This window comes from Sardina pilchardus, chromosome 17 (genome assembly GCF_963854185.1).
Source record: "Sardina pilchardus chromosome 17, fSarPil1.1, whole genome shotgun sequence".
In the NCBI taxonomy this organism is placed as follows: domain Eukaryota; kingdom Metazoa; phylum Chordata; class Actinopteri; order Clupeiformes; family Clupeidae; genus Sardina; species Sardina pilchardus.
Genome location: NC_085010.1, coordinates 7993719 through 8006218, shown reverse-complemented (window position 1 = coordinate 8006218; position 12500 = coordinate 7993719). Strand labels below are relative to the sequence as shown.

Here is a 12500-nt window from a genome sequence, read left to right as displayed (position 1 = left end):
GGGTTCAAATTGCATTACACTACATTTAGCAGACACTTTTTTTTAATCCAAAGTGACTTACATCAACATCAACTATATTACAAGGGATTACAGTGTTATCACATTGTCCCCGGAGAAACTTGAGGTTAAGTGCCTTGATCAAGGGCACAACGGTGGAATCGGGGAATTGAACCAACAATTTTCAGGCTACTGCACACTAGCAAACTATTGTTTTAGGATCTCTGTGAACATTTGTGAACTCTCGCAAACAGTTTGAGGAGGTAATTCTCCACGAACATGCAAGGATGGTTAGTGTTGAAATTAATTGTTTACTCCAAATCGTTCAACTATTCAGAGAAAACATATGGACATATTGGATCTGGCTTGCATTTGGCCTGAATTTGACCTGGGTCTGGCCTTCATCTGGGCCTAGTCTGGCATGGGTCAGTCATAGAGACAGATGCTACCTGGGAATGCTTCCCAGTTACAGAGAGAACAGGAAATGAAGCACTGAATAGAAGATTCCGGAATGGAAGGTTTCCTGAGGCAATGTAAGCTGTGAGGAAAGTAAACCCAAACCTGATTATAATGATCATGCGTATGAACAACATGGCAACAGAAACAAGCATGCGTTAGATTAAATGATATGGAAAACAGCACAGTGGAAACATATAAATTCATAATAACAGGAGGATTGCAGTTTGCTCAGCCCAAGCTAATAAAAGGCACACAGAAATGGGTGTTCTGCTTGAGTTGCCCTGTGACAGGGCACAGATCTGAGAGCACTGGGATGGAAATGAACAGTCTCAGACAGCATGACCATAGAGGAATGAGGAACTCCTTATAAGGACGGCGGAGACGGGAGATACAGTGGAGAGAGAGGAGGAGAACTGAACTCATCATAAGAGCAATAAGGGAGAGAGGAGGAGATGTGGTGGAGAGAGAGAAGAGAAAGAGGAGAGAAGGAGAGAGAGAGGAGAGAAGGAGATGTGCCAGAGAGAGGAGAGGAGAGGAGGAAATGAGGATATGAGATGAGAGGTAAATAGTGGAGCAGAGGAGAAAGAGAGGGCAGATGAGCTAGAGTAGGAGAGAGGAGGAGAGAAGGAGAGAGGTCAAATGGAAGTGGAGATGGAGGACTGAGCCTATGGACCAGAGGGAGGATTGTGTTTGTAGAGGACGAGATGAAGGGGAGAGAGAGGAGAGAAGAAGAAGTAGGAAGGAGTGTGTTTCTAGAGGAGGAGAGAAGAAGAAGTGTGTTTCTAGAGGAGGAGAGAAGGAGAAGTGTGTTTCTAGAGGAGGAGAGAAGAAGAAGTGTGTTTCTAGAGGAGGAGAGAAGGAGAAGTGTGTTTCTAGAGGAGGAGAGAAGGAGAAGTGTGTTTCTGGTGTGTTTCTAGTGTGTTTCTGGTGTGTTTCTGGTGTACCCAGTGTGGTGCGTAGGCCTGGTAGGGGGCATAAGGCTGCTGCAGCTGAACCTTATCACACGGCTCCTCTATAATGGGAATGGTGTCACTGGCCTGAGGAAAACAGCGTAACACACACCGTCACACACACACACACACACACACTGAAACTCTATTCAGTCATTTAGTAATTCATGCAGGTTTCACACTATAACTCAATTCACACTGTATGCAAGAATACATACATGTTTCACACACTAAAACATTACATATTAAAGGTACATTATGGAAGATAATTCCATAACCCTACTATAACCTTTAAAAGGGCAATTTAACAGTAAACAGCAGAGTAAAATATAATACTGCAACTCTAGATGGAGCTCTACAGTCACCAAAAACACCTCAACCTGCATAGTGTACCTTTAGAGTTGGCTTTTACCATTCATCTTGAACTGTCACACTGTGCTTCCGTTATAATGCAGATTAGTGACTTTAACTACTGTACATTATTTACAACCTACGCCATCCTTCATGCCACAGGAAATAAAAAAAATCACTAGTGGGATTCGACTTGATGTAGTCGCCTGCAGCCATCTTAAGACAACTGCATGCCATGACGTGGCTATTTCTGAGACTGTGATACGTTTTCAACCATGACATACAGTATGCACAAGGTTCCAGGTTGAAAAAGTATCAGAATCTCAGAAATAATCACGTTATGCAGTCATCTTAAGACGGCTACAGGCGGCTACAGTACATCAAGTCGAATCCATCTAATGATGACAATTAGTGGTTTTAACTACATTATTTGCTACCTACGTCATTCTTCATGCCACAGGAAATATCACCACTTTCGTTATCATTACCCCAATCACAATGACCTTCATTATCACCATGAGTCAAAGATGACGATACGCTCATGCATAAATGCAGGCCCTACGCACCACCACGTGGAAGGGGCTGTTGGGAATGTGTTCCCCTCCGAAACGGATGGTGATGACGTATTTCCCCGGTTCCGGTGCCGTGTAGTAGATATCAAACGTTCCGTCTGCGTTCTCCACCACGTCCACGTCCAGCTCCGCCCCGTCAGGTGTCGACACCTTACAGGTGACCTTACCCTTCCCAGCAGCCTTTGCGTCTACGGTGATCACCGTCTCCTCGCCGATCTGGATGGTGGGTCCGAGACCTGAGCCTGTCACATGATACCATTGACAAGTGTTGCTATAGAAACAGGACAATTCCAAAACAATCCCATGCCTTTATAGCTGTTTAAATTGCTAAATACAGAATAGCCTACTAAAAACAGAAAATTCACAAACTGATTCAACACTCACCTAATCCATGTCCTCCGATTGACACTGTAATGTTGTCAGACACAATAGATGAATTAATCAATTATAATAATGAACATCCTAAAAATTATGGTCATTGTCTTCACTGTGTTATTGTCAAATTCACAGGGAAAAAACAATATTTAAACAGCCTCATGAGAGAATGACTGCAGTACTAAGTCCAGCAATAGCCTATACTATCTCATTTGTCCTGTTTAGTTTATTGTATTTAAAAAGCAAAATCAAATCTGGCAGAGCACTGACTGCGTGATGTGGCATTCTGCTAACCTTGCATTCCTTCTTTGCTGAATCTTTGGTTTGATCCCCCCTTTATAGACACTACTGTAATTCACACACAAAATGGGATGATGCCCACCTGTGACCAGGCACTTGCTGGCGTCGCCCGAGGGCACTGCGTGGATGCGGTACGGCGAGTACGGGATCTCGTCTCCGCCATATTTGATGGTGATGGTGTAGCGTCCAGTCATGTCCGGTACGTAAGACACCGTGTACGTTCCGTCCCGGTTGTCACGGATGTTGGCCTTCTTTGGCTTGCCCTCCGGGTCCTATGATAAAACACAGACACACACCGCACACACACACACACTTGTGTTAGTTAACAGGCTGGTTCTGCATTGGCAATCTACAGTATTAGTTCATACACCAAACTCAAACCTAGAAGTCATCCACAAGATGTCTACCAAAACAACAAGCACTATGATGGTGATTCTGGGTACATGATCAGGTTGTTGGCTGATAGTAGCATACGGTCTAGGGCGGCCGGAAACCCATATATGGATTTAGTCTAATCCTAGACTAAGGGATTTCTCTCAATGGAGATCTCTGTTGAAGTTCTCTTTTAGTCCAGGACTAGGTTTAATCCATGTATGGGTAACTGACCTTATTGTGTGCATTGAGTCTCACAATAAACCAAGCTGATCTAGTCTAGAGATTATCTGGGATTACCAGAGAGGACGAGTTAGGTCCAGTTTAGACAGCGGCATCTCCTCACAGTTAGTGATGTTGAGCCAAACCACATGGAGGAGTTAGCCAAGAGAGAAACCCAACCCAATGGTGGTCAGTCCACAGAGACGACGACACGATGGGACAACTCAAGGGGCTTTCGTGACTCCTCTCTCACTCTCTCACTTCAGTTGAACATCAGCAGTGTAACTCTGGACCAGATCAGGACTAGACCCAAGTTTGAGTAGGACCAAATCAGGACCAGATTATGACCAAATCAGGACTAGATTATGACCAAATCAGGACCAGATCAGGGCTAGATCAGGACTAGACCCAAGCTTGATTTGGACCAAATCAGGACCAGATTAAGACCAGATCAGGGCTAGATTAGGACCAAATTAGGGCCAGATCAGGGCTACATCAGGACTAGAACCCAGCTTGATTAGAACCAGATCTGGGCCAGACTGATCTCAAGACTGATCAGGGTACTGTACATCTGGAACTGATCTGACCAGGGCCAAACTAGAGCTAGACCAGGGCCAGATCAGAGCCAAATGAGGGCCAAAACAGTCTGCAGATAAATACATCTGTGTTAAATCTGGCCCAGATAAACTGTCCTCTTTAGAGAATGCCAACAGATGTGTTCCTGGAAAACCATGAGCATTTAATATCCTTATCTTTTTTCCTCAAAGAGACTATTGTGGGAAAGACATAACATGGTGGCTACAGGTGTTTTATTTTTGACATCAGAGGCGGTCTTGGAAGTCAATCTACATTATTCTGTATGAAATGTGTGCAACCATGAACGACCTCTTACACTAAAGGACTCGATCAGTGAATGTCAGTTAATGCCCTATAAAAGTAAGCCGTGGCAACATAGCACAAGTCAAAACAAACTTAGCACCTGCCTTAACAACTACATTTCCCATCATCCTCTAGGTCTCCCTAGTATTTCTGCTCTGCCTTAAATTGCTCCTACAAGAAAGGTGGACCTGAAAGCCACAACGATCCTAATGGATCTCCATTAAGAGGATAAACCAAACGACCAAACGACCAAACAAGGAACTTGGCCAAAATGTCGGGGGGCAACGATAATAAGAACCACAGAGCAAGGAGGCACAAACGAGAGGGTGGGGGTGGGGGTGGGGGTTGTAGACATCAGACACCATGGTATGAGAGTGAGGAAGAGGAGGAAGAGGAAGAGGAGCAAGAAAGAGGAGCGTTGTGTTGGTTGGTTGTTTGGTTGGTTGCCTTACGCAGCCTTGCTTAAGAATATAGAAGGGGATGGTGCCCTTTACAATATGACTCTCCCACACCCGCCAGCCCCAGTCCGACACAGAGACTGAGGCCTCCTGCGTGCAGCCATCCGGACCCTGCAGCGACAGGCACACACGTCACCACACCTCACCCTGGCACAGGTCAAAGGGCAGGGGAGGGAGGGAGGAGGGGCTGAGTGAGGTGGCATGAGAGTTGTAGTCTTTTTTGAGCTTTCAACTCAAACTGTGCTAACAAAAATATTTATCTTAAAAGTCAAATGAAATGAAGACATTGTTGCTCTAAAGAGTCATTCACACCAGGAGCGATAACCGCAACTATAACAACATGAGTGTCCACTCCACACTGACCAACGATAAGGAACGCCTCTCCGTGTACTGATGAATGTGATGTCTAATTGACTGCCAGCTTTTTATCGATCTCAAAATCGCTCAGAAAGTGATCCATGACGATATTGTTCTTTGTGTCCTTATTGTTAAATTATATGTGTGAACATTGTCATCCATATTAGCTAAAGTGATGTTTACTTTTATCGTTATAGTTGTCACTAGAAATATCGATATACCGTTATCGTTCCTGGTTTGAATGGCCCTTAAGTATATACTGTATAAGTAAGAGGCAGTGAACATGGGAAGAGCAGGGTATGATTCACTCACCAGAATCTGGACCGTGAGCAGACCCTCCCCTGCGTCACGGGCATCGATGGTGAACTCGACAGGTAAGCTAGCTGGCACACCTGAGGCATTCAGACCTGGACCGCTGGCACGGACTTTACTGGCGTCATGGGCGGGCAGAGCCTTGATTTTAAACGGACTACGGAGAAACACAGAACATAAATACTTCAACTTAGAGAGGATTCAAAATGTATTGGAACAGAAATGCATGAATATCAAATCATACATAAATGATATGGGTATTAAATCACAGAAACCATAGTTTGACAAAATACCAGTATATGGCTAGCATAAGTAGGATTGATACAGCTCTAAGCACAATACATAGGAGTTAGGGTCATATAAATTGATATAGTTTTGAAAAATCTTGCAGATGAGATTCAAAGTATCGCTTTAGCTAACATGAATGAGAGTGTCCACATATAAACTCTAACGATAACGACATACAGTAATAAACCTTATTGTCTGGGTCACTTTGGTTGTCATTCTAGCTACTGTTCTTGGTGTGAAGGCCTTTAGCGTCCATCAGTGGCTCACCTGCGGGGCACCTCCTGGTCTGCGTATTTGACACAAACGGTGTAAGGGCCGTCGGTGGTGGGCGTGTAGTTGACCGTGTGTATGCCGTCTCCGTTGTCCGTGATGGTCACTGGTTCCGCCACTCCTGCACGAGCCAAAAGTCTGTTAGCATACAAGCCTCCACATATGTGGACAAGTGGGCTATGTGCGCATCTGTGAGTGTGTGTGTGTGTGTGTGTGTGTGTGTGAGAGAGAGAGAGAGAAAGAGAGAGAGAGAGAAGGGGAGGATGAAGGAGAGAGAGTGAAATATAGAGGGTGTTTAGGATGTTAGAGAGTGTGTCTACTTGAATGGGTATGCAGCCACACATGCATGCATCTGTGTGTGTGTGTGTGTGTGTGTGTGTGTGTGTGTGTGTGTGTGTGTGTGTGTGTGTGTGGTGCTGATAGAGCTTCACATCTACTGGGGAAAGGCTGGCTTTGTCGCAGACCACCACTGTGTGTGTGTGTGTGTGTGTGTGTGTGTGTGTGTGTGTGTGTGTGTGTGTGTGTCGTTGACCCACCTGTGGGCCCATACAGCTGCACCTCCAGTGGGGCCAGGCCGGCCTTGCTGCAGTCCACGGTGAAGGTCTGGGGGACGTGGGCCCTGACGCCGCTGCCCAGGCCTGGACCAGAGCACTTCACCTTACTGGGGTCCACCAGCTCCCGCACCGGCACACGGAACAGGCTTCCTGTGACAGGACACAGGCGTGAGCATACACACACACACACACACACACACACACACACACACACACACACACACATCTGTCTTTGTGTCACACACACACACACACACACACACACACACACACACACACACACACACACATACTGTACACTCACTCAACTCACTCACTCACACACAGGCAACACATACTGTAGACATTCACACATACTAGGGGTGTCACGATTCTCCAAATCCTCGATTCGATTTCATTTTCGATTTTAAAGCCACGATTCGATTCGATTTTCGATCTTTTTTATTAATGCATTCCTTGTGTCATTATTATTATTATATTCATTTTTATTTTTGCCCTCTTCCTATTCTGTTTCAGGGGGCTCTTATTTTGAAAGCAATTTTTATTTTGAAACCGTTCCATCCGTGAAGTTGTAAACAAAAAAACGTTAAACATAGACATGTGAACATAGTGAAATGAAGCAACACAGAATGATACTTTGAATGTTTGTGCACACTCTGAAGAGACCCAAGGTTAGTGTTCATGGAATAAGGCTGCACGCGTGTGGTTTTGCTCTTGGGCATACATGCTGGACGTCACGTTGGGGGTGTGGCTGCATCGTCGATTCTACTTTTCAGTTCGAAGTTCGAGATTGAAATGTAATTTCGATCGATTTCGATTTCAAATCGAGATCGTGACACCCTTAACACATACACACACTGACACACACAGGATTCTATCAAAAATCCTTCATTACTATCCTCCGCTCAGCTTTAACCCTCTCTGATTCTATGATGTAGGTGACATCAGAGGAAGTGACATCAGACCTGGGATGGGCAGACCGCCGAAGGTGATGTTGACGTCGTAGTCGCCGGGGGTGAAGGGGATGTACTCCACACTGCAGCTGCCATCTTTGTTGTCCTTGCAGGACATCTTTGCCTCAGATGGACCCTCGATAGCGAGGCCCAACCCACCAGTACCCGCACCCCTGAAGAGCAAGAGAGAGAGAGAGGGATAGAGAGAGGTGGAGGGAAAGATAGAAAGAGAGTAAGAAGTGTGGGGGGGAGGGGTAGCAAGAGAGAGCGAACAAGAGAGAAGAAAGAAAGAGACGTGATAGATAGATAGATGGATAGATAGATAGATGTGTAAGAGAGGAAAAAAACAAGAGGGGTGAATGAGACAAGGAGGGAGGGAGAGAGGGACAGGAAGAGTGACATTCAGAAGGAGAGAATGAATTAAAGATGGAGTGATTGAGTAAAAGGGAGAGAGATAATTCCCTCACTTAGCAGAGTGTACAGTAAATGCCGCTGCTGCATGTATATTGTAAATTCCCCTCAATTTCCGACTAATAAACACTCAATGAGGTGAGCTGCATAGTATTATATGTGGTAATCACACTAGCATGCAGTATGCAGCCAACAACTCAACCTTATGCTCCATCACACCTCTAGTTCATCCGTAGTATATATCAAGTAGCATGTCGTATGTACAGTAACTTCCTGTGTATTCCAGCCACATAGTGTATAAGCCACAGGACAGTGTTTTATGCAAGTCAAAAGAAACAAAACCATATTAATATTAATACCATATCACCTGCCCCCGTGTATTAACCTCATTGCTGAGGATATTTAGCTAAATCAATGGATAAGCTGTGGCTAATAGTTGGGAAATTACGGTAGTGTGCAATACTGCTGCATCCCAAGCATTCTCCGTGAGGCCCAGCATAATTGGTCTCCACGGTGAAGAGGTTGGGTTTGTTTACCTGGTCTCCACGGTGAAGAGGTTGGGTTTGTTGACCAGGCCCTCCTCCAGTCCGGGCCCGTACGCACGCACGCGACTCGGGTCACATCCCTCCGTCACCGACACCCGGAACGGACTCTTGGGTACCGCCACGTCCTCGTACAGAACCTCGATCAGGTGCATGCCTGTGACGTCAGCACACAACAGGATCGTTAGGTGCACACACACATAGAAACCTGTCTGTGTACACACGTTTACACATCTCACACAACAGCAGTTAGGGGCACACACACACACATAGAAACTTGTGTGTGTACGCACGTCTACACGTCTAACACCACACCACAATTACACACACACCCACAAAAACCTGTCTGTGTACGCAGGTTGACGTATCTCACACAACAGCACAGTTGGGCACACACACACACACACACACACACACACACACACACACACGCACGCACACGCAATAGAAACCTGTCTGGATACATATGTTTACATGTCTCAACCTGGTGCAGAACTACTACATCATTATACAACCGAGCAATTGAGCTTTACTGGCATGACGAAAAATACTATTTGTATTGCCAAAGCATTTTTTATAGTACATATAAGTAGTAGTATGTAAAACAAAAGCCTCTCTCTCTCTCTCTCTCTCTCTCTCTCTCTCATTCTCTGTCCCTCCTGTGGTTGTTTTCCCCACTTCTCTCAGGGTAACAGGCTCATATATTTATAGATGTAAACAATGTAAGCTCATACGGTAGACAGCCAGCTAATTATAAACACATGACTCTCCCTGTCACTACCTGCTGTGCTGCTGGCCCACACTCTGGGCTCTCTCTCAGCTCACCCTCAGCCCTCTTTCACTTTATTCCTCTCTCTCTCTCTCTCTCTCGCTCTCAGTTCACCCTCAGCCCACTCTCTCTTTCACTTTATTCCTCTCTCTCTCTCTCTCTCTCTCGCTCTCAGTTCACCCTCAGCCCACTCTCTCTTTCACTTTATTCTCCTCTCTCTCTCTCTTTCGCTCTCAGTTCACCCTCACCCCACTCTCTCTTTCACTTTATTCCCCTCCTCTCACTCTCTCTTTCTCTCTCTCTCTCTCTCTCTCTCTCTCTCTCTCTCTCTCTCTCTCTCTCTCTCTCAGTTCACCCTCACCCCACTCTCTCTTTCACTTTATTCCCCTCCTCTCACTCTCTCTTTCTCTCTCTCTCTCTCCCTTTCATGCTATCCACCCTCCTCTCTCTTTTAATCTATTTAACTCTCTCTCCATTCATACATGTATTCCTCACTTTCACTCAATCTATCCCTCTTTCTCTATCTTTTGCTCCATCCCTCCTTCTCTATGTATCTCTCCATCCACCCCTCTCTCTGCATATCTGTCTGTCCGTCTGTTTATCCGGCTCATTTTCTCTGTTTATTCTCTCTTTTCTCTCTTCATCCCTCCATCTCTCTCTCTCTCTCTCTCTCTCTCTCACACACACACAGGATCTATCCACCATACCATGCGGCACTCTCTCCAAATGCAACGCAGAGGATTTACAGTATCTACTGGTGAGTGTCTCTCTCTGATTGCAGCTGCATGCGCCCAGTCCATCACCACAAGGCCTCGCAGGACTGTTCCTCCACTTCCCCGTTCAACAAAAACAAACGTGCTGCTGTCTGCTAGAGCAATAACCCGCAGAGAAGAGTTTACGGAGCCTTTTTCCATCATGATAAAGTAGGAAACAGACGTTTTATGCAAACCACAAGGGGTTGCCTTTTATATGAGAGACAGGCTGTCTTAGAAAAACACTCATAAACTGGAGAAGGCTTCCTGTCTTGACAAACCTCGCTTTCATCCCAGCCTGCGTACCGTCATTGGCTCATTTCTGTGCTTAGGATGAGTCTGATTGGCTGTCTCATCTGTCCATCAAAGACAGACCGGATTGCCTGGCACCGTCAGCTGAGATGGAAAAGTTCAGAAGGGCGACCCAGAAAGCACGACTTTTAAACCAAATCTGACCAGTCAGATCACGCAATGTATTCCCCATCCTTCTATAATCTTCCAGGACATTGACCGAGTGGAGAAGCAGCTTCAGCAGCTGCATCCCATAATGCCGCATACAGGTCCAACGCCCATAGAGACCCAAGTTCAAGTCTGGCTTGAGGTAAATTCCCTCTCCCACTCACTTCCTGTCTTCTCTCCACTGTCTAATCAATAAACACTAGAAAAGCCCATAAATAAATCCCTTGTGAGTCCTACGACCCATCTGCCAGTTCCAAAACGTGTGTACTGCTATAGAGAGAGAGGGATAGAGAGAGAGAGAGAGATAGATCGAACGATGGTAGATAGATAGATACTGTAGATAGATAGATTGATAGATAGATACTGTAGATGGATAGATAGATAGAGGGAGAGAGATGGTAGATAGATTGAGAGAGAGATGGTAGATAGATAGATAGTAATATTCCACAATTTATTATACCACTAATTTACCTTCTGGGAGGAACCCAGAACTTGTAAGGCCTCGTAAGTGATGTGTACGTGGATATGAGTGGAACAGTGGGTTTTGTACGTCCCCAGAACTCCATTGTCAGTCTTCTATGTCCCCACTCCACTTACCGTCCTCGTAAGCAGTGTATTCCACTCGGCAGGTTCCGTCTCCCTTATCGGAGATGAAGGCGTCTGTGTTGGCCCCTGAGGGGTTCACGATGCGGGCTTTGATGTGGTTGCCGCCGGCCTTGCTAACAGCACGGGCGTCAACGACGAAATGAGTTGTGACCTCTCGCAGGACTCCTGTGAACACACACACACACACACACAAATATAACCACATGTTTTGAAGGCCAACTGATCAATGTGAAGATCTGTTATCTGTCCCATAGGATTCATGTTATTTTTCCGTTTCAGTGTTCCTGAACGAATGGAACTATAAGTCTTAAGGTCATAACAACATAAAATACCGTAATATAATATTACTTCTCTGTTGTATTCATGAATACAGTCCAAGTTTTTGAATCACCAGAGATTTAAGTTGAAGTTTGTTTTTGAATAACTGTCAATATGAACTGCAGTCTGTTTCTGAATCACTATTGATGTGAGTTTTATCAGAATCAGCTTCATTGGCCAGGTTTTCATAAACAAACAAGGAATTTGACTCTGGTTAATCTTTGCTCTCAAAGTACACCACTCAAACAAATAAAACACAAAATAATAAAAACAGAACAGTAAGTATAGAATGAAGGGCAGTAGAATAAGACTATGTATAAATAAATACAGTGTGTACATTTGTAAATAAATAGATACACTATGGGTGAGATAAGGTCATGCAATTGTCCGGAGGCTAGGAATGTCCACCTCCTTGTTGTCCCTGACAAGGTTGCCATAGTCGTAGACACCTCAACAGGTGCAAGCATTACGTACATTACTGACACTTTTTAATCAAAGCGATTTACAGCATAGTAAACATTTTAGGCTTTTTAAAGCAATTCTAACAACAATTCTAGGAAAAAAGCAAGCAAGTTCAGTAAACATGCAATATACTGTGGTCTGTATTGACGTGTAGTTTCATAACTGATATTTAAGTGCCAACTATAGCGTTTACCTCTGGCCTCCACTCCTGGGCCGTAGACCTTGATGGCGCTGGTGTCGATGCTGGGGTCCACCTGCACCCTGGCGGGGAACTTTGGCACCGCGTGGCCGCCGTACTTGATGGTGATGGTGTACATGCCGTGGAACGGCGGGATGTAGGTGATGGAGTACGTCCCGTCGCTGTTGTTCTGCACGCGCACCTCGGCCGGCGCCCCGGCGTCCGAGATGATCTCGATGGTCAGCTCCGCCTCGCCGGCCTTGGAGCAGTCCACGGTGAACGACGCCGCCTCGTCCACCTTGCCCCTCTCCAGGCCCGGCCCGCTGGCCGTCAC

General features: G+C 45.5%; 1 protein-coding gene across 1 annotated transcript in view; it reads right to left on the bottom strand.

The window, feature by feature from the left end:
* The window catches only part of LOC134061920 (filamin-C-like), a 101334-nt gene that overhangs the window by 16767 nt on the left and 72067 nt on the right, over positions 1 to 12500 (bottom strand). Inside the window, exons 21-31 of the mRNA XM_062517756.1 lie at positions 12182 to 12500; positions 11200 to 11373; positions 8617 to 8779; positions 7682 to 7842; positions 6699 to 6866; positions 6160 to 6283; positions 5605 to 5761; positions 3087 to 3276; positions 2714 to 2737; positions 2324 to 2571; positions 1401 to 1493 (exon numbers count right to left, since the gene is read on the bottom strand). The exon at positions 12182 to 12500 is cut by the window's right edge and continues 279 nt beyond it. Coding sequence (XP_062373740.1) covers positions 1401 to 1493; positions 2324 to 2571; positions 2714 to 2737; positions 3087 to 3276; positions 5605 to 5761; positions 6160 to 6283; positions 6699 to 6866; positions 7682 to 7842; positions 8617 to 8779; positions 11200 to 11373; positions 12182 to 12500 — 1821 coding nt within the window. The remainder of the gene's footprint in view (positions 1 to 1400; positions 1494 to 2323; positions 2572 to 2713; positions 2738 to 3086; positions 3277 to 5604; positions 5762 to 6159; positions 6284 to 6698; positions 6867 to 7681; positions 7843 to 8616; positions 8780 to 11199; positions 11374 to 12181) is intronic.